We start from the raw sequence: 22,688 nt of genomic DNA, 5'->3' as shown, positions 1-22,688 counted from the left end.
GTTGGAGGTGGGGGGTCCCTCCCTGGAGCCTGTCCCGTGGGCTGCGGGGCCAGGTCCGAGACGAACCCGCACCTGGCGGGAGATGGAGGCAGTTGTCCGTAGCCGGGTCCTGAGCCCCTCGTCCCGGGGCGTCCGTTTCTCACTCTCTGCCATCGGGGCGGACGGAGTGCGGAACCCAGACCCAGCTCCCGGACGCTCTTCCCCGAGTTCCGGAGCTCCGGACTGAGCTGGGCGGCCCCACGGCCCCCAGAATTCTCGGAGGGTTTCCGTGGAGCGCCTGCGTCAGAATCACCTGGGAGGTATTAAAAAAAAAAAAAGTACCAAAGCCGAGGCACATCCTCGCACCTGCCTGCCTTGTGCCAGCGGGCGGGGCCCGGGAACGTGCATTTCAAAGGGGCCGCGGTTCCTGCGATGCGCTGGACTCTGGGAAGCGCGAACAGAGCGTTTTGCGGGCTCTGCGGGGAGAGCTGGCGCCGGCGTCTCCCTGTAGCAGGACTGGGCGCCGCGCCCGTGGGTGGGCTGCTGCCCGGCCCCGCCGCCCAGCCAAGCCGCCGCCTGGGTGGCCATTCCCAAGCCGGACTCCGGGGAAGTGGCAGCGTGGATCCCAGCTGCCAGAATTCGAGGTCTGCGGCGGCTTTCAAAACTTGAAAACTTTCCTTTCCAGGAGGACCCCGTTCTGGAGCGTTATTTCAAAGGCCACAAAGCTGCGATCACCTCCTTGGACCTCAGCCCCAACGGCAAGCAACTTGGTAAGTCTTATTCTTGTTTTGCTTTTGTAATGAGACAAAACTCCACGAGCCGGAAACCTTTCCTCCTGTCCGGGCAGGGTCCCTAGGAGAACGGCTAAGGGCCTGTATGAGGGTTGAGAGCACCCGGAGACGAGGGCCCAGCGCGGCGGGGCGCAGCTAGGGCCCCCTCTGCCATCCCGGCCCCCGGCCCCCGGCCCGGCCAAGAGCCTCCTATCCAGCGGTCTGGGCCTGGCGGACGACTTTCGCAAACTAACCACCAGGAGGAGTGAGTGGGAAGGGGAGGGGTTTCTCCTCGGCCCGGGGAGGGTGGGGTGTTGGCTGGAGAGTTTGTGAAAAGTTGTGAGCCGAGCAAGAGGAAGTGGGGAGAGAGGAGTTGGGCTGTGCCGGAGGCCGAGGACCGAGAGGGCTCAGGTGACCCCTGGAAAGCCTGGGTGGCTGGAAAGGAGCCCAGCGCCCGCATGAAAGGAAGAACCTGCTGGGAAGTACCTGAGCTCGAGCTGTGGGTTCCGCCGCCCTTCCCCTGCGTGGTGGCTTGGTGGCCGCGTCTGCGCCTCAGCCCTGAGAATACGGATGGCGGTGAGGTGGACTTGGGCAGGCAAGAGCTGCCTGCTGCTGGCGTTTTTAACAGTGGCCTATATCTTCGTGGAGCTCTTGGTCTCCACTTTTCATGCCTCCGCAGGAGCCGGCCGTGCCAGGGAGCTGGGGTCAAGAAGGCTCTCAGACCTCCAGAAAAATACGGAGGATTTGTCTCGACCGCTTTATAAGAAGCCCCCTGCAGATTCCCATGCACTTGGGGAGTGGGGGAAAGCCAGCAAACTCCAGCTCAACGAGGATGAACTGAAGCAGCAAGAAGAACTCATTGAGAGATACGCCATCAATATTTACCTCAGTGACAGGATTTCCTTGCATCGACACATAGAGGATAAAAGAATGTATGAGTGTAAGTCCCAGAAGTTCAACTATAGGACACTTCCTACCACCTCTGTTATCATTGCTTTCTATAACGAAGCCTGGTCGACTTTGCTCCGTACCATTCACAGTGTTTTAGAAACTTCTCCTGCAGTTCTTTTGAAAGAGATCATCTTGGTGGATGACTTGAGTGACAGAGTTTATTTGAAGACACAACTTGAAACTTACATCAGCAATCTTGATAGAGTACGCTTGATTAGGACCAATAAGCGAGAGGGGCTGGTTAGGGCCCGTCTGATTGGGGCCACTTTTGCCACTGGGGACGTCCTCACTTTCCTGGATTGTCATTGTGAGTGTAATTCCGGTTGGCTGGAACCGCTTTTGGAAAGGATTGGGAGAGATGAAACAGCAGTTGTGTGTCCTGTTATAGACACAATTGATTGGAATACTTTTGAATTCTATATGCAGACAGGGGAGCCCATGATTGGTGGGTTTGACTGGCGTTTAACATTTCAGTGGCATTCTGTCCCCAAACAGGAAAGGGACAGGCGGATATCAAGAATTGACCCCATCAGATCACCTACCATGGCTGGAGGACTGTTTGCTGTCAGCAAGAAATATTTTCAGTACCTTGGAACGTATGACACAGGAATGGAAGTGTGGGGAGGTGAAAACCTTGAGCTGTCTTTTAGGGTGTGGCAGTGTGGTGGCAAATTGGAGATCCACCCGTGTTCCCACGTGGGCCATGTGTTCCCCAAGCGGGCACCATATGCTCGCCCCAATTTCCTACGGAATACTGCTCGGGCAGCAGAAGTTTGGATGGATGAGTACAAAGAGCACTTCTACAATAGAAACCCTCCAGCAAGAAAAGAAGCTTATGGTGACATTTCTGAAAGAAAATTACTACGAGAGCGGCTGAGATGCAAGAGCTTTGACTGGTATTTGAAAAACGTTTTTCCTAATTTACATGTTCCAGAGGATAGACCAGGCTGGCATGGGGCTATTCGCAGTAGAGGGATCTCATCTGAATGTTTAGATTATAATTCTCCTGACAACAACCCCACAGGTGCTAACCTTTCACTGTTTGGATGCCATGGTCAAGGAGGCAATCAATTCTTTGAATATACTTCAAACAAAGAAATAAGGTTTAATTCTGTGACAGAGTTATGTGCAGAGGTACCTGAGCAAAAAAATTATGTAGGAATGCAAAATTGTCCCAAAGATGGGTTCCCTGTACCAGCAAACATTATTTGGCATTTTAAAGAAGATGGAACTATTTTTCACCCACACTCAGGACTGTGTCTTAGTGCTTATCGGACACCGGAGGGCCGACCTGATGTACAAATGAGAACTTGTGATGCTCTAGATAAAAATCAAATTTGGAGTTTTGAGAAATAGAGCACAACAGCACTTTCATCATGAGCTGACAGTAGTGTCAAGAAAGTCAAAGAGCCTTAAGAGCCTCAGTGAAGATTGTATTTTATTTTATCAAAAGTCACCTAGGAGTCATCTGTGGAGCACTGGAAAGCTGGGGTTCATTTTGGTATATCACACTGAAACTGGGTACCCAGAGTGCTGCTGTTTAATATTTCACAATGCCTTACTTATTGGTTGTTTTATATAAGAGTTTTGTCAATATGGTCTCTTCTTAAAAGAAGTTGACTATGAATTGAAACACACAAAACATTTAAGTGCCAGACTTAATATTAAAGAATGTAAAGGTCCAAGTAAAATGAGGTATGATTTATGTTGATGGGTAAGTTCACCACACATCCCATTTTTTAACAAAACTCATGAATGTGCAGTTTGAGCCATTCCTATTTTGATTACGTAGAATTTGTATTTCTTTTTTAGCCAGCACATTAAATTTTAGATTTTATTTTTTAATCTAATTTTTTTTTCTAATCAAAAAGAAAATTGAGCTTAAGGCAAAAGGCCTGGTTTTAGAGATATGTGTAATTGGAAGAGGGCATTTGTTTGAGTGTGAGTTTGGAGGCCTTTTTAACATGCAGACATACCCATATCTAAATGAAATGGGGAGATATTTACATTCCCTACTTTGTAAACTTGAGCTATTGGACTTGACTGGTGTATATATTAATACCTCAGATTCCTCTGATTTTGTAAGCTGTCTTCTCTGTGAACGTGTTTGTGTGTGTAGGGCATTTTCTGATTGCACTTCCTTAAGTTATGAATGTACTAGAAAGGGACTCATTCAGAATACTATGCCTCCCTTTGTTAATGCTTATAATCATTTAAAGTAAACACGATTGAGGCCTCTCTGAAGTTAAACCCAACTATGTTTATTAAAATGTGTGAAACTGAAAGTGGGCTAGGTTCTACCAAGGCTGTGGAACTCTCCTACGAGTTCTGCTGATCAGGAAATTTAAGAATTTATCTTAAAAATGCAAGGAAAAAAGACTGCCTTGGCAATTGTGAATGCTGCTTTCCATCTCCTAGCACCGAGCCTGGCACTTAGGCAGCTTTCAGTAAGTGGGTGAATGAATGACTGAATGAATGAATGAATGGCTCAGCTGAGGAATGTAACTTTGGTCAAGTTATTATGATGTGTTTGGGCTTAGTTTTCTCATTGGTAAAATGTGGGTGCTGGATTGGATCTTAAAGATCCCTTCCAGCTCTGAAATGCTGATTATACAGTATATTCTTCCCAGATTGACTCACTGTGCAATCTTTACAATACTTTTTATCTTTTCACTTTTGACATAGGTAATGTTGTTGAGCAGTTGAGCAATGTTCAGTCCAGTTGTGAAGCTGGAGAAGAGAAATGGGTTTTAAAAATTAAGTGAGGGGAGGCCGGGTGCGGTGGCTCACGCCTGTAATCCCAGCACTTTGGGAGGCCGAGGCAGGTGGATCACGAGGTCAGGAGATCCAGACCATCCTGGCTAACATGGTGAAACCTCCTCTCTACTAAAAATACAAAAAATTAGCCAGGTGTGGTGGCGGGCGCCTGTAGTCCCAGCTACTCAGGAGGCTGAGGCAGGAGAATGGCGTGAACCTGTGAGGCAGAGCTTACAGTGAGCCGAGATCGTGCCACTGCCCTCCAGCCTGGGCGACAGAGCAAGACTCCGTCTCAAAAAAAAAAAAAAAAGTGAGCTGAACTCACCTGAAGTGGTTTACTTCTGTGGGTTAAGAAGTTCTAGTCAGTGTTCATAGTCATTTCGTTTTGATAATTGTTGAACCAATTTTGTTTTTAAAACCTTTAGACTCTAAAAGTAATATTTTGACTAAGAATATAAATATTTCCAAAACTAAATTACTCGGGAAGTAAACGCTTTTTTTAAAAGTATTTTTACTGGTTTTATACCAATATTATATGCAGAAATCACAGGATGAATTTAGAATTAAATCTCAATTAGTTCACTTTGGCCTAGATTTATGAAAAATGCATGCCTCGTAAAGAGTCCACTGTATTCACGAGTAAAGTTGCTTTTTAGTGTTCACTTGATGACTTGGAGAGTAGGAATTTTGCAAAATCTGAATTTAAGGAAATTCTTTAGGATAACCGTTTCAAAAAATAAAATTGCTATGCAATGTTGAATATTTTCTCTTTTGCCTCGTAAAATGAAAATGCATTCACAGTTTCTGTAAATTATTTAGCAACCTTAAAGTTTATCAAAAAATTGTCCAGATTCCACGTGCAGCATGCTTGGCCCTGCATTTAATTTAAGAAGGATTAATAATAATGCTCTGAATTTTTCAGAAGGGATTCTCCTAAACCCACCCACTTCTCTTGCCCAGGCTGCTTTTTAAAAATATTTTTTTATTTTTTACTTATTTTTAAATTTTCTCTTTTTATTTATTTTTGGTTTTCTTGTTAGCCCCCTATTATATGGGAGAACGAAAATTGTTATATTTTGAAAGTACTTATTACATTATTTTTATTTTAGTATCTTGATGCTCCTGTCAAAAGGGAAATGAGGCTTTTAAAAATAAAGTACCTTAATTCTTTATTGACTTTTTGCCCTAAATTGCTAGGTGTGACCCAGCAATCTTTTAGGAAGAGATTTTACAGTGGTGCTTTATTTATATCAATAATCCAGTATAGTTAGGCTGTTCATTCCTCATAATAGAGTACATAACAGAGAAGCGGGACTTTCACATTTTCATATTTAGGCACGTTCCAATTTAATTCCAAAAATACTCTGTAATTCTACATCTAAAAAAACCGATTCCCTAATTCAAATTTATTGGTACCAAAGCTCTCTTTGGCTGTAGACAATTAAGAGTTGACCTTTTAAGTTAATGTATATGCTTAAAAACAGTTTTAGGAAAATATTTGGTAGACAAAGAGTTTCAACTTTAAATGTTCACTATGTCATTTGGTGTCCAACTTTACGGATAGCTTGACTATCTAAATAGGCATTTTTAGTCATTAAAAAAAATCTAGTCACCAGGAGGATCCCTATAACTCAAAATAACTTGTTTGTAAAAGAAAATTTGTTTACTTACCCATTAGTAAGTTCCTGCATATTCATTATAAGATGGCAAATCAAACTTTTCTAGGGTGAAGACAGCTTATTTTTAAGTTGTATAGTCTTAGTTGGTTTAGGGTCTCAATTTTAATTAATAAAATACTTGGTTTTTATTTGCTTGTCCTTTTGAATTCCTGTTTTAATAATTTTAAAATGAGCACAAAGAATGTTGAAGTTCAGATTAATCTCTTCTGAATGATGTTTTTTTCCTCTGTGATGAGTTGTTTCTGACTTTTTTCCTTTTGTATTTGTAATGTTGATTAAGATGTAAAATAAAAAGTGTGCCTGATTATTTTTGCAAATAGATTGTGATTATTTTAGCCTATGGAAACATACTCCTATGTATACATTTATAATGGCAATGGAAGTAAGTTCAGCTTGCAGTTCTTTTACTTATTTAAAAATTCAGACAGTGGATATTTAAAAAGTCAAAATTCCCATATTATTTTACAACGTGTCATTAATCAGCAAGTATTCTGAAGGGGTGTTAGTACCATTATTTTATTAACTACTCATGAGCAAACTAGAAATGATCAGGGATCTCTGGGGCCCACTTGGACCACTATAAAAGGAAGCAATGGGCACCTGGACATATTAGCACCAATTTCACTACCCTGGGTGGAAAACAAAAATGTCTGTCCTCTAAACCACATATCCTCATATTTCCCCGGTCCATAAATGAAATTCCCTTCCACCAGTGGCCTGTCTCTTCCTCTTTAGTGATTCCTAAATCCCTATACCCCTGTCTCTCCTTGGCCAGACACACTGCCTGAGAATGACTCTTCTAAGGACTCTAACAAAATCAGATGGTCTTATAGCTGCATTTAGCATATATATAGGTGACCTAAACATATTTTCACTAATTTTTATACGCTTAAAAGTTCCTGTAAATACTCGTATTCTAACCTTACTCTCTTACTAAGTGACTTGCAGCTCTGTGTAAATCACTTCATCTGTCTGTGTTTCAGTTTCACGAGTATAAAGAAGACTGGAAAATCCATAGAGACAGTACATTAGTGTTTGCCAGGGTCTGGGAAAGGGAGGAATAGAGAATGCTAACAGAGATGAATTTTTGGCAGGTGGCAGGGGGTAGGGGATTATGAGAGTGTTCTGGAATTAGTGATAAAAGTTGTGCAAATGTTGGGCAAAACACTGGTGTACTTTAAAAGACTAAATGTTATGGTATTTAAATAATATCTCAGTTTTTAAAAATACCTCAGGAAAAAAGCAGGCTGGAGAATTTCAGGTGTCTCAGAAAAGATTTCTCTTTGCATGCTAGACCTCTTTGCATGCCTCTGTGCATGCTAGACTTTAGAACAGGCTAGTAGTATTTAGTATTAATAATACTTGAATCATTGTGTAATTTGCAGAATTAAGAAAGTTACACACATATATGAATGAATCAGTCTGCTTAGTATTAGGTGGGGCTTGGAAATCAGTTTATATTGGAGTTTTTCCTAAAATTTCAGAGAAACTTCAATCAATCCTTTTGGACAGGAGGTGGAGATTACTGTAAAAGGTGAAATGAGTTCCTGAGTTGTATAGTTGTCCACAGCAGAAATGAAAATTAGAGGGCACATGTCCTCAGGACTCCTGATGCTGTGTCATGTTTAAAAAAAAAAAAGGAAAATTAGAGAAGTCCTTCTAACTTAATAATTATTGGAGTACTACTTTTTCATTTGTGCCAAGCTTTATCAATCTTCCAGGCTGGGCTGGGAGTGATATCTACTGCAGGCCAGCAGTGTCTTCGGGTGTCTGGTCACCATTCTAACCTGTCTATTTGCATTTATCTAATCCTGTTCAAAAGGGGAAGAGGAGGCACTCTATTTATTTACTACTCCCTTATTTAGTTAAGGCTACTGTGTGCCAGATGCCATTTTATGCTCTGGGTATACATACAGAGGGGAAGAAAGCAGATGTGCTTCATAAGATGGTATGAAGAGTTCATGGTCCAGTGGTGGAGACAAATAATTAACAAGTAAACACAAATCCATTTGTTGGTACAACATGATGAAACAAAGGAAAATAGTCAAAGCTGTGAAGGAAAGGAATAGAATGCTTTTTTCTTTTTTTTTTTGAGACCAAGTCTCACTCTGTTGCCCAGGCTGGAGTGCAGTGGTGTGATCTTGGCTCACTGCAACCTCCATCTCCCAAGTTCAAGCGATTCTCATGCCTCAGCCTCCCAGGTAGCTGGAACTATAGGTGCATGCCATAATGCCTGGCTAATTTTTGTATTTTTAGTAGAGATGGGGTTTCACCATGTTGGCCAGGGTGGTCTCGAACTCCTGACCTCAAGTGATCCACCCACCTCAGTCTCCCAAAGTGCTGGGATTACAGTTGTGAGCCACTGCACCCAGCCATAGAGTGCTTTTTAAAGGGAGGATAACAGTGGAGACATCCTTACATTTACGGGGTCAAGGAATACTTCCCTGTGAAAGTTAGATTTAAATGAAGACCAGAAGGAGAAGTTAGCTAGGTAAGGACTAAAAGGAGAATAGCATAAGCAAAGATCATGAATGAGAAAGAGCTGTCCTAGATCAAGAAAGTATAAGAATGCCAGAATGGGTAGAACCTGGTAAACAGAGATAAAGCTGTAGGGGGAGGTAGAGATAGCTTAGGCAGGGCCTTGAAGCTATAGTGGGTTTAAATGGTGGCCCTCCAAAACATGTGTCCGTGTCGTAGTCCTTGGAACCTGTGATGTGACCTTATTTGGGAGGAAAAAGTCTTTGTACATGTAAGTCTACAAAGGATCTTAATGATTATGAGATCATCCTGAATTATCTGGGTGGGCCCTAAATCCAGTGACGTGTCCTTATAAAAAACATACAGAGGACGTAAGAGGAGGCCACGTGAAGCCAGAGGCAGAGATTGGAGTGACACAGCCACAAGCCAGTGAGTGCCTAGAGACACCAGGACCTGGGAGAGGAGGGGAATGAGATATCCCCTAGAGCCTTTGGAGAGAGTGTAGCCCTGCCAACACCATGATTTCAGGCTTCTGGTTTCTGGAACTGTGAGATAATAAATTTCTGTTGTTTTATGCCTCCAGGTTTATGGTAATTTGTTACAGCAGCTACAGGAAACTTGACATGTTTTAGGATTTTGTTCTGAGAGTGGTGGAAATTGTTGGAGGGATTAGTAAGGGAATAACATGATTTGATTTGTACCTCAAAAAGACCACTCTGGCTACTATATGGAGACTGTACTATTAGTAGGGAAATCACTTAGGGGGATTATAGTAATACCAGCAGATGATGTTGGTTCAAACTAGGATAGTGGTCTTCAAATTAGTGTGATGGTCTGGGCAAGATGGAAATTTGGGAATTATTAGCATATAAATGGTATTTAGTGTCATGGGAATGAATGAGATCACCTGGGAAGAATGTAGAGCAATGAGAACAAATACCCCATGTCTGAATATTGAAGATATCCAACCTGTAGATCAGAAGAGGAGATAGCAAAATAACCTAAGAAAGAATAATCAGAAAGATAGGAGGGAAAGCCGTTATAGTAGGGTATCATGAAAGCCAAGGGTTAGGAGTGGAGTAGAAATGTTGAAGATAGAGACAATATTAAATAGTCATTAGAAAGAGTGGAGGAAGAAACTAATAGAGAATCATGCACCACTTTGGAGTATATAAGACCCATGTGAACTTAGTTATCAAATTTATAGTGTTTCCAATCTGTTTGGGGGTTGGGGTGACCAGCAATTCTCACTGGTATAGTTATAATCTCAGAAAAGGCAGAGTGATTGGGATTTTTGCCAGGGGAATTTGAAGGAAGGAGGGAGAGTCAAGGGATTGAACATTATGTGTATGAGGGGGATTATAATTGAATAAGGAGAAAAATGAAGGTTATAAATTGGTTAGTGAAGTGAAGATGGTGAGAAGAGAGCCTCAATGGAGAACATGGGTCTGGATGAGAATATGGGTCTTGGAGTTCTGGATGAGATGGAAGTGAGTGAGTCATAAGGAAAGCAAGTTGTCCTGTGGGTTGCAATCAGAGATTTGAGAAGTGCTCATGTTCTGCTGGTGACAAGATCCTCAGAATGGGTTGCTGAGGAGGCAGGAGAAAAAAGGTCTTTGGAGAGGCCCTATTTTCCCCTTGGTCTGAAATGTTCTTCACCACCTCACTCTTTATTTGGCTGACTTCCTGTCCTTCACACCTCCACTTAAAATGCCCCTGATCATTCTATCTAAATTAAGATTCCACCCCCACACAAAATAAAACTTCCTGCTTTATCTTTCATGCCTCTTAGCACAATTTAAAATGATATAAAGCCAAGCACAGTGGTGCATGCCTGTAGTCCCACCTACTCAAGGGGCTGAGGCAGGAGGGATACCTTGAGCCCAGGAGTTTGAGACCAGCCTGCGGAACATAGTGGGACCCCCATCTTCAAAAAATTAATAAAAATAAATAAATAAATAAAATGATATATTTGTCTGTGTTTCCATTTGAATTTAAGCTCCCCAATTAGAGATTTCTGTCTGCTTTGTTACTTAGGTCTCCCCCTTTTTGCCACAATGCCTTACATGTTGCTGGGGTCACACATCTGTTGAGTTAATTCATAATGCTCAGAGTTGAAATGGAGAGGAAGACGGTGATCTGAAGTAGGTGACATGTGAAAGAGAAAATGATTGCTGCTTGAAAGGTGTCAGGAAACTTGGTGTCCCGAAGCAGAGTCAAGATTTAAGTACTTAAGGAGGAAGAGGGACTTACAGAGAGGAGGATGTGAATACAAGAGGCATCATCTAGTGGGTGATGTGGCTCAGTGGTAAATTTTGAGGAGAGAAGGCGTGGGTACCAGGTCAGCTTAAGGGGATATCCATAGCATTATGGGAGTGAGAGATTGCACAATGCTTCATGACCAGAGAGGCTTGAGGCTTCAACTTCTGGTCATGATTGGAGGAAGCAGGACCTGAAGCATGGTGGATTTTTTTCTTAGTAGACTCTTAGAAGGTAGGATATATTAGTCTGTTCTCCTACTGCAATAAAGAAATACCTGAGGCCGGGTGCAGTGGCTTATGCCTGCAATCCCAGCACTTTGGGAGGCTGAGGCAGGCAGATCACTTGAAGTCAGGAGTTTGAGACTAGCCTGGCCAACATGGTGAAACCCCATCTCTACTAAAAATAAAAAATTAGCCAGGTGTGGTGGCAGGCGCCTGTGGTCCCAGCTACTTGGGAGACTGAGGGAGGAGAATTGCTTGAACCCGGGAGGCAAAGGCTGCAATGAGCTGAGATCATGCCGCTGTACTCCAGCCTGGACGACAGAGTAAGACTTCGTCTAAAAAAAAAAAAAAAAAAAAAAAAAAAGAAAGAAATACATGAAACTGAGTAACTTATAAAGAAAAGAGTTTTAATTGGCTCACAGTTCCACAGGCTATACAGGAAACATGGCTGGGGAGGCCTCAGGAAACTTAACAATCATGGCAGTAGGTGAAGGAGAAGCAGGCACATCTTACATGGCCAGAGCTGGAGGAAGAGAAGGGGAGGTGCTATATACTTTTAAACAACCAGATCTTATGAGAACTCACTCACTATCACGAGAACGGCAAGGGGGAATTCTGCCCCTATGGTCCAATCATGTCCCTCCAGGCCCCTCCTCCAACACTGGGGATTACAATTCAACATGAGATTTGGGTGGGGTCATAAGTCCAAACCATATTATAGGGGCTCCTAGGTTTCACAGGATGGGTGGAAAGGTGATGAGAGGGAAGAGGATGGGAGAAAACAAAATAGCCTGTGAAGTGTTGTCATCCCTTTTTATGGTTGCGGAAGCTGAAATTTCAGTAACTTGCCCAAAACTATAAAGCTAGTAGGCAGCAGAGCCTAGTAGTGGTCCCCAATCTTTTTGGCACCAGGGACTGGCTTCATGGAAGACAATTTTCACAGTAGGGTTCACACTCCTATGAGAATCTAATGCCGCTGCTGATCTCACTGGAGCTGGAGCTCAAGCCTTAAGGTTTGCTTGCCTGCCGCTCACCTCCTGCTGTGCAGCCCAGTTCCTAATAGGCCGTGGACCAGAACCAGTTCGCAGCCTGGGGGTTGGGGACCTCTAGCCTAATAGAGCCTGGTTTGAGTCTGATTTCAGAACCATACCCTTTTCCATTAGGCCAGTCATCCCTTTCGCAGAGGTCCACATTAAAGTTTAAACAAACAGTAAAAGCCTGTTAAAGTATTTTCACAGGGTTTGCAGAATCTGAGCTGTACTTTAGAAGTTTCTGTTGAAAATTACATAATTTTAACATTGAAGTTGTTACTTCCCCCTCTATTTCCTTCAAGGTTATCCTGTCATTGATTCAATCCTGTAACATGTGGTGTGCTTGTACAACAAATGATGGTAAAGAACAAGTTAATCTTTCCTTTTTTGACTGAATAGAAGCAGACTGAAATTTGAACTTCTTAGTTACTTTCCCTGCAGTGAAATCATAATAAAAGTTTGCCAAGAATTCTTTTTTTTTTCAAATTCTTGATGGCAGCCTATGTGGTACTTCGTGGAGCTTCTCCTATTATAGCTTAAAAAATTACTAAATTTATAAAAGCTGAAAAATTACAAAAGCTAAACTAATTTAGTGTATACACTGAGAGGTAGTAACAGAGTGCAGTGTTTCTCAAATTTCAATATGCATCAGAATTCAGTGAGAAACTTGTCAAAAATTTATATTCCCAGGTCTCACCCCAAATAATGTATAATTTACTAGAAATACGTCTTTTTACAAGGATCTCAGTAACTGTAATGAAGATAATTCATAAATTCCCTTTGCTTTGAGAAGCACTGGTTTATTGGTTAAAAGCCTAGGCTTTGGAATCTTATAAAACTGGGTTAAAAATTGAGCTGTTTTCACTTTTCATCTATATTACCTTGACCAGTTACCTAACCTCACTAAGCCTCGTTTCCTCTTCTGTAAAATAGAGATAATGATATTTATCTGCCTTGTTGTTAGGATTAAATAAAATAATACTTATAAAGGCGCCTAGTCTGGAGTACAGTGATGCAGTTACAGCACACTGCAGCCTTGACCTCCTGGTCAAGCTCCAGCCGCCCGCCTCCCTCAGCCTCTGGAGTAGCTGGGACTACAGGCATGCACCACGAAACCCAGGTAATTTTTTAAATTGTTTGTAGAGAGCCTCGCTATATTGCTGAGGCTGGTCTTGAACTCCTAGCCTATCGTAGTCCTTCTGCCTTGGCCTCTCGAAGCACTGGGATTACAGGCATGAGCCACCGTGCCTGGGCTTGATACTTATGCAGTATTGAAAAATACTAGGCCCATGGTACCAATTCAGTAAAGGTTTCTGTTGTTGTTATTGCCAGTCCTCAAAGACATGTGAAATTTGAATAAATTAAATTCAATTTCTTCAGCTTGTCATTACTAAAGATTACTTTTTAAAGCACCCACAGCTCCTTTAGACCCAGCTTATACTAGCAAGCTAATTACTTAGTATCAGCTAGAAAGCAAATATGCTTAGTTATTTCCTCATTCAAGGCAAAGGGATTTTAAGTTAGTGCTGTCAGTTAATTGTATTATTATGCAGTGCTTGCATAGTACAAACTACTTCTGACCGTATTACAGTATTAAAGTTTGTCTAGTCAAGATTGGAATATTGTCTTTTTATTGTACAACCCTCTCCCTCACTTCCATCTAGGTTTATTGTTGTTTTGAGACAGTCTTACTCTGTCACCCACGCTGGAAGGCAGTGGTGCGATCTCAGCTCACTACAGCCCCAATCTCCTGGATTCGAGTGATTCTCGTGCCTCAGCCTCCCAAGTAGCTAGTACTATAGGTGCACGCCACCACGCCTGGCTAATTTTTGTATTTTTAGTAGAGACAGGGTTTCACCATATTGGCCAAACTGGTCTCAAATTCCTGGACTCGAGTGATTCACCTGCCTTGGCCTCCCAAAGTGCTGAGATTACAGTGAGCCATTATGCCAGGCCCCATCTACGTTTATAGATGTATGTCTGGGGATTGCCTTTTATTTTTCTTTTCTTAAAAATATTTAGAAAGAACTCATTCTCATAGATTTCTTTAGATTTCCCTATTTTTCCCCCAAATAAAGCAGTCTGGTGTTTCTTTTGTGACCCGAAGGCAAGCATGAACCTGGAAATGCAGCATGAAGTACAAAGTCATGGCACCAGGTGAAACTAGAAAGCTGAGTTTATTTTCAGTAATGGACTTTATAGTAGGACATAATGGAGGTAGAAAATACAGAGAAGGACTTCTGAAATAAGTGAAAAATCCAAGGATTTCTACATGAAGGTAATCTGAATTATCAGGAATTTTTTTTTTTTTTTTTTTGAGACAGAGTCTCACTTTGTTGCCCAGGCTGGAGTGCAGTGGCACCATCTCAGCTCATTGCAACCTCTGCCTCCCGGAGTCAAGCGATTCCCCTGCCTCAGCCTCCCAAGTAGCTGGGATTACAGGTGTGCAACACAGTGCCTGGCTAACTTTTTTGCATTTTTAGTAGAGATGGGATTTCACCATGTTGTCCAGGCTGGTCTCGAACTCCTGACCTCAGGTGATCCACCCGCCTCAGCCTCCCAAAGTGTTGGGCTTACAGGCGTGAGCCACTGCACCTGGCCAGTCAGGATTATTTTGAATATGGAATGAAAAGGCCTGAGAGGGAATGTATTTCAAATGTACAAAGTTATCTAAAATATGTACTGTTTGGCCAGGCATGGTGGCTCACGCCTGTATCCCAACACTTTGGGGGGCCAAGGTAGGTAGATCACCTGAGGCCAGGAGTGTGAGACCAGCCTGGCCAACATGGTGAAACCCTGTCTGTACTAAATACAAAAAAAATTAGCCAGTGTGGTGGGCACCTGTAGTCCCAGCTGCTTGGGAGGCTGAGGCAGGAGAATTGCTTGAACCCAGGAGGCAGAGGCCACAGTGAGCTGAGATTGTGCCACTGTATTCTAGCCTGGGTGACAGAATGAGACTCCATATCAAAAAAAAAAAAAGAATAAAAACATATTTCTGCCTCCAGTGACGAAACTAATTTGTTGCTGAAAATATCAATAGCAAAAACCGCAATTTTGCACAACCTAATAATTGTAAAACTGGACAAAATATATGTGAGTTAGCTGTTTTCAGGCATTGACCTACAGAGAGTGTGAAAACTATGATCTTTGCAAGAAAGAAAACATGCAAGGTGATGATCTCCTTGGCTTTCTTCCTGGGAGCACTTTTCCTGCTGCACAACAGAGAGGTAGAGCAGCCTCAGAGTAACAGCCTGGCTGAGCTCAGGATGTGCAGAGTGGGAAACTGTGAGACTACCAGGGATCTCTCACTGCTAGACTGAGAGCTGAATGATGATACTAATGACCATGCAGGGCTGGATGTCTAGGTCTCTAGCCCCAACAAAGAGGAAATCTCTCTGAGCACTTCAGACATTGAGTTGAGACACCAGAAAGGCCAGGTCTTTAGGAATCAGGACCACACCTGAAAGAAAGGGCCATGCCCTGGGACTAATTTCCAAGCTCAAGTAGACCCATGCTACCAAAGAACAAAAGGAAGTGTACAAGAACAAAAAGGAGCCACCTATAATTTAATTGCCTCCCAGTTAAAAAAACGAAACAGGCTGGGCGTGGTGACTCACACTTGCAAACCCAGCATTTTGGGGGGCCAAGGCAGGCAGATCACTTGAGGCCAGGAGTTCGAGACCAGCCTGGACAATATGCTGAAACCCTGTCTCTACTAAAAATACAAAAAAAATTAACTGAGTGTGGTGGCGCATGCTTGTAATCCCAGCTACTTGGGAGGCTGAGGCACAAGAATCACTTGAACCCGGGAGGGAGAGGTTGCAGTGAGCCAAAATCACCCCACGGCACTCCAGCCTGGGCAACAGAGTGAGACTCTGTCTCAAAAAAAACCAAAACTGAATCCTGAACTCTAGTTAGTGGGATTGTTTTTGCAGTGGTGTGGTTCCATGATTCTGAAACTACTGTTTGTATTTTAGGATTGAGCAAAGATATATTGAGCATGGGAGCCAGGTTTCTTATTGTGGGAAAAGAGAGTCACAGATATGGAAAAAAGGAGGCAAGAATGTATTGTGTGGTATTAGATTAGAACTCATGGTTTTTAATACCTATATCAATTGACATACCTACATATAGATAGATAATAGCTTTCTATTTATAGCTAATTTCTTAGTTCTGCCCGTTGAGATTTCTGTCTTACTCCTTAGCTCTGTTCACTGACACACCAGTAGCAATAAGCAAACATTGTGCCCAGATATTGGTTTCTAAATACCATTATCCATTAAAAGAAATCAGAGCTTTTGGAGGGGAAAAAAAAGGCCCATTTCAGGGCTGGAGCAGGAGAAGTACATCTTAGAACATCTTGTAGTTCTAGAAAATAAGGGAGTATTTGAAGAATGGAAATATATCAAAAGGACACAGAGGCCAGCTTTTAAAGGGGCTTTCATTTGCCAAATCTGGAACAATTTGAGAGTCAAAATAAATGACAGTTATGGATTATAACCTGTTGAATTAAATAATCTATGCATTCACACTGATAAAAATAAGTAAATGAGTAAACAGATAAATGGAGGAAAATGGATGGTTCTTACTTACAACAGTAAATACATTTTTAAAATATTCATTAACTTACTAATTACACATCAATTAAGTAGTAAATCATAGAATGATGGGTTAGAAAATTATGAAAGGATGCTAAAATTAGTGTGTGACAGTTTGGTGAGGAAGACGATATTTATATAGTCTTGTCTCTCCATCTATTAGTCTGTTCACACACTTCTATAAAGAACCGCCCAAGACTGGGTAATTTATAAAGGAAAAAGGTTTAATTGACACATAGTTTCACATGGCTGGGTAGGCCTCAGGAAATTTAGGATCATGGCCTAAGGGGAAACAAACACATCCTTCTTCACATGGCAGCAGGAGAGAGAAGTGCAGAGCAAAGGTGGGGAAGCTCCTTATAAAACCATCAGATCTTGTGAGAAATCACTCACTATCATGAGAACAGCCCCCATGATCTAATCACCTCCCACGAGGTCCCTCCCCCAACACATGGATTATAATTCGGATTACAATTCAAGATGAGATTTTCAGTGGGGACACAGCCAAACCATATTATGCTACAAGTTACTAATTAATTCCAAAGGGAAAAATAGTAACTTTACATGGTAGAGGTAGGATCACCTAAACTAAGCAATCAAAGTAAACATCAACACTATTAGGACAAAGAGACATCATGTGCATCCTAATATGATGCACTGCTAAGGGTACAACATAACTTTTGTGATATTCTTGTCAAAATTATATCTTCAATCTAATAAAATTAACAAACATGCTACCAAAATAACAAGCCTATAGTCTTCAAGAACATCAAGGTCAATAAAGACAAAGAGCAACCTAAGAACTCTTCTGTAATTTTTCTGTAAGCTTAAAATTATCAAAATAAAAATTTACCAAAAATAAGAGGGCAAAAGGAATGAGGCAGCTCTAGGTATTAACAAAACATTGTCTCCAACATATATCATGCTAAGTAGACTGAGGAGGCAAGATAGAGAGGCAAAATGCAGAATAGCAAGTATAATATACTACCATTTGTATAAAAAGCATATGAGAATAGACACACACGTTTGTATAAGCACAAAGGATTCCCAAGAAATTAGTAATGCTGGTTGCTTCTGGGAAGGAGACCCAGGTTGCCAAGGACTAGAAGGAGATTTCATTAAATGCTGTTTTGTAATGTTGGAATTCTGTAATATTGGAATTCTGTTTCAGGTACACATATTACCAACTGAAAAGATACGTAAGATAATTTGTAAGAAACAAAAAACTGGAGACAGTAACATTTCTTTTCAGAAAATAGTGTTCCAGACAGAGCCTCTAAGTAACTGCAGCTGATTTTGGTCAAATCAATGAGTGAGAAAGCTTGAGTTGACTCAAGGAAGTTACTGGTACTTAAGGTGACACAAAGACGGGTGGCCATTTGGACATTGTGTGACAGACAAAGAGCAAACATGTTTTCCATTTGTTGTTCTTTGTTGTTACCTCCAGAGACAAAGCACTGATCTAGGTAAGCATGGGCTTTGTTCTTTCTTCTGCCAACAGGGATTTCTTGAAACAATGGATTATTGTTATAGAACATAAATAGTTTTTTTAAACTGGTAGATTACTAGTTAATGTTTTCCCTTAATTTCCTCCCTTTTGACATTTTATCTCGAAATAGACCCGTTGAAGATGAATGGTACAAGCTTTGACATTTTAAATTATGTGGTAATGTTTATATAGGGTGTGGTTTAATGGAAATGTATGAAAGCAAATTCCAAGTTGACACAGTACAACACTGACATCAATAACCAAATACATTTTATTATCATGGTATTAGGGTTTGGTAGGACAGTTCTTTCCTAAGAAAGAAGGTTAAGGAAGTAAAGAGGGAAATTCAATGTTGGTTTTCATAAATTTTTTTTTTTTTTTTTTTTTTTTTTTTGAGACAGAGCCTTGCTCTGTCTGGAGCAGGCTGGAGTGCAGTGGCGCAATTGTGGCTCAGTACAGCCTCTATCTCCCACCTCAGCCTCCCCCACCCCCACAGAGTAGCTGGGAATACAGGTGCAGGTCACCATGCCCAGCTAATTTTTTTGTATTTTTTGTAGAGATGGGGTTTCGAGACGTTGCCCAGCTGGTCTCAGACTTCTGGGCTGAAGTGATCTGCTGCTTTGGGGGTCATAATATGTTATATAATATATATTAACTCCCTCCTATTTTCTTCTGACTCCATGCCTTTCTGGCTTTGATCCCACTTTCTTGAGGAAGAAAACACATGGACAAATTCTGATGTTAGGAATATTTTAAGTATATATCTTCAATATTATTTATCCAGGACCAAAGTAAGTCCTGATGCAGGAAATGAGTGAGTTTCACAGCTTTCTGAGCCCCTACTCGACCCAGGAAGCCCAGCTGGAACCTCCTCTCTCTTGGGCCCAGGGCCAGCTTTGTGGGCATACCTCCTGTACAGTTGCACAGGGCCCCATGCTTAGTTTAATGCTATGAAATTCTTAATTATTTTCCTATAAGAGCTTCACATTTACGTTTTGCACTAGGCCCTGCAAATTATGTAGCAGGTCCTGATCAGGTCTGATTTTACTAAACCTCATTTCACACACTTGTCACCCTCTTGGAATGCTCCTTCTCTTCCTGGACACCACAATGTCCTTGTCCTCTCCTACTTTGTTTGTGGCTCCTTCCTTTGCTCTTCCTTATCTGAACGTTAAGTGTCCTCAACCTCTTCTTTATCTGTACTGATTTCCTCAGTGATCCCATCCAGTTTACAGTCTTTAGTACTTTCTCTAAGCTACTACTAACAGAGAAAACTTTAGCAATAATAGCTACATTTGAGTATTTTTCATGTGGCAGGCATAAATTGCAAGTACTATTTCCTTTAATACTTTTAACACCTCATTTTGCAAATGATATGTCCTGGGCACAGAGAGGTGGAATAACTTGCCCAAGGGCACACAGCAGTAAGTGACAGCATGGATTTGAACACAGTGAGTCTAATTTCACAGGGTGTTCTTTTAACCACCACACTGTACAGTCAGAACCTCTCCCTGGGCTCCAGCGGGGGTATATCCATCTTCCTACTTGACATTTTCACTTGTATGTCTAATTGGCATCTCAAATTTACTATGTCCACCCCAACCTGTATCACTTCAGATCTCCTTTTCTGGTCTTTCCCATCTCATTAAATGGCACTAAAACTCACTTCAGGGCCCAGGCCAAAATTGTAGCATCTTCTCTTTTTCTCTCCCTCACATCTAGTCATTAGCAAGCCTCATAGACCCTACAGTATATCTTGATTTTGACTCTTTCTCCTCCTTCCAAGGCCCCCAGCCTAGTCCAGACCACTGCTTTCTCCTGACTGCGTGATTGCAGTAGCCTCCTAATAGATCTGTCCCTTGCCCCTTGTAGCTTCTCCACACAACAGCTAGAATGATGTTTTCTGCTTTTTCCTAAATGTTTTATTGAAGCATTGATATGTTCCAAAAACTGCACAAATCATATAACTGTAAAGCTTGATGAATATTTAGAATGTAACCTGCTTATTTAACCAAAACCCAGAGTGAGAAGCATAACATTACCAGCATCTCCGGAAGTCCCCTCTTGTGTTCCCTTCCAGCCACTATACTCCCTCCCTCCCATCCAAATAATCACTATGTTTGCTTCTAACTTCATAGGTTAATTTTGCTTCTTCTTAAACTTCATATAAGTAAAATTTAACACAGTAGGTATGCAACATGAATATATCACAATTTATGTATTCATTTTACTTGGATAGTTGGGCTTCTAGCTTTGATCTATTGTGAATAGTATTGCCACAAACATTGCACATGTCTTTTGCTAACCATACATAAGAATTTCTGTGGGTATATTCCTAGGAGTGGAATTGCTGAATCGAATACTAAGTATATATTCAGCTTCAATAGATATTTCAAAATAGATTTTCAAAGTGGTTATAACCACTAGTAGTATATGAACATTCCAGTTGTTCTACATCCTCACCAAGATTTGGTGTTATTTATCTTTTTCATTGTAATCATTCTGATGAGTGTGTACGGATATCTCATTGTGGTTTTAATTTACGTTTTCGTGATGACTAATGTAATTGAGCACATTTTCATATGTTTATTGACCATATGGGTGTCTTGTTTTGCAAAGTGCCTGTTTAAGTCCTTTGCCTATTTTTGTTGTTGTTGTTGGGTAGTGTGCCTTTTTCTTACTGATTTGTAGCATTCTTTTTAAATTTTATTTTTTTTGTAGAGATGGAGTCTCATTATGTTGCCCAGGTTGGTCTCAAACTCCTGGCCTCAAGTGATCCTCTCACCTTGGCGTCTCAAATTGCTGGGATTACAGGCATGAGCCACTGTACCTGGCTGATTCGTAGCATTCTTTATAGATTCTGTATATGCACACTTTGTTATGTGTTGGATATATGTGTTGTAAATATCTTCTTTGCCACTTGGTGGCTTGCTTTTCTACTTGGTTAGTGGTATCTCTCAGTGAACAAAACTTAATTTTTGCACAGTACAAATTATCATTCTTTTCCTCTATAGTTATTAACGTTAATGTCTTTTTTCTTTTTTTTTTTTAATTGATCATTCTTGGGTGTTTCTCGCAGAGGGGGATTTGGCAGGGTCATAGGACAATAGTGGAGGGAAGGTCAGCAGATAAACAAGTGAACAAAGGTCTCTGGTTTTCCTAGGCAGAGGACCCTGCGGCCTTCCGCAGTGTTTGTGTCCCTGGGTACTTGAGGTTAGGGAGTGGTGATGACTCTTAACGAGCATGCTGCCTTCAAGCATCTGTTTAACAAAGCACATCTTGCACCGCCCTTAATCCATTTAACCCTGAGTGGACACAGCACATGTTTCAGAGAGCACAGGGTTGGGGGCAAGGTCATAGATCAACAGCATCCCAAGGCAGAAGAATCTTTCTTAGTACAGAACAAAATGGAGTCTCCTATGTCTACTTCTTTGTACACAGACACAGCAACAATCTGATTTCTCTCTTTTCCCCACATTTCCCCCTTTTCTATTCCACAAAACCGCCATCGTCATCATGGCCCGTTCTCAATGAGCTGTTGGGTACACCTCCCAGACGGGATGGCGGCCGGGCAGAGGGGCTCCTCACTTCCCAGAAGGGGTGGCCGGGCAGAGGCGCCCCCCACCTCCCGGACGGGGTGGCGGCGGGGTGGAGGCGCCCCCCACCTCCCTCCCGGAAGGGACGGCTGGCAGGGCAGGGGCGGCTGGCCGGGCGGGGACTGCCCCCCACCTCCCTCCCGGACGGGGCGGCTGGCGGGCCGAGACGCTTCTCACTTCCCAGACGGGGTGGCTGCCAGGTGGAGGGGCTCCTCACTTCACAGATGGGGCAGCTGCGGGGCGGAGGGGCTCCTCACTTCTCAGAGGGGGCGGCCTGGCAGAGACGCTCCTCACCTCCCAGACGGGGTCGCGGCAGGGCAGAGGCGCTCCTCACATCCCAGATGGGGCAGCGGGGCAGAGGCGCTCCCCACATCTCAGACCATGGGCGGCCGGGCAGAGACGCACCTCACTTCCTAGATGGGATGGCGGCCAGGAAGAGGCGCTCCTCACTTCCCAGACTGGGCAGCCAGGCAGAGGGGCTCCTCACATCCCAGATGATGGGCGGCCAGGCAGAGACGCTCCTCACATCCCAGATGATGGGCGGCCAGGCAGAGACGCTCCTCACTTCTCAGACGGGGTGGCAGCCGGGCAGAGGCTGCAATCTCGGCACTTTGGGAGGCCAAGGCAGGCGGCTGGGAGGTGGAGGTTGTAGCTAGCTGAGATCACGCCACTGCACTCCAGCCTGGGCAACATTGAGCACTGAGTGAACGAGACTCCGTCTGCAATCCCGGCACCTCAGGAGGCCGAGGCTGGCAGATCACTCGCGGTTAGGAGCTGGAGACCAGCCCGGCCAACACAGTGAAATCCCGTCTCCACCAAAAAAATACGAAAACCAGTCAGGCGTGGCGGCGCGCGCCTGCAATCGCAGGCACTCGGC

At 42.7% G+C, this 22,688-nt stretch overlaps 1 protein-coding gene across 15 annotated transcripts in view; it reads left to right on the top strand.

The window, feature by feature from the left end:
* The window catches only part of POC1B (POC1 centriolar protein B), a 171,595-nt gene that overhangs the window by 3,579 nt on the left and 145,328 nt on the right, over positions 1–22,688 (top strand). For 8 of the 15 annotated variants that reach the window (XM_055357908.2, XM_019038801.4, XM_055357906.2 and 5 more), the window contains exon 2: positions 665–749. In XM_055357908.2, the coding sequence (XP_055213883.1) occupies positions 665–749 (85 nt within the window). Of the gene's footprint in view, positions 300–664; positions 750–1,397; positions 6,454–22,688 lie in introns of those variants that run through there. The other 7 variants (XM_063694203.1, XM_055357905.2, XM_063694201.1 and 4 more) reach the window with 4 other exon arrangements.

This window comes from Gorilla gorilla, chromosome 10, assembly GCF_029281585.2.
Source record: "Gorilla gorilla gorilla isolate KB3781 chromosome 10, NHGRI_mGorGor1-v2.1_pri, whole genome shotgun sequence".
Taxonomy (NCBI): Eukaryota; Metazoa; Chordata; class Mammalia; order Primates; family Hominidae; genus Gorilla; species Gorilla gorilla.
Note: the sequence above shows the minus strand (reverse complement) of the source record. Positions and strands in the feature narration are given on the sequence as shown.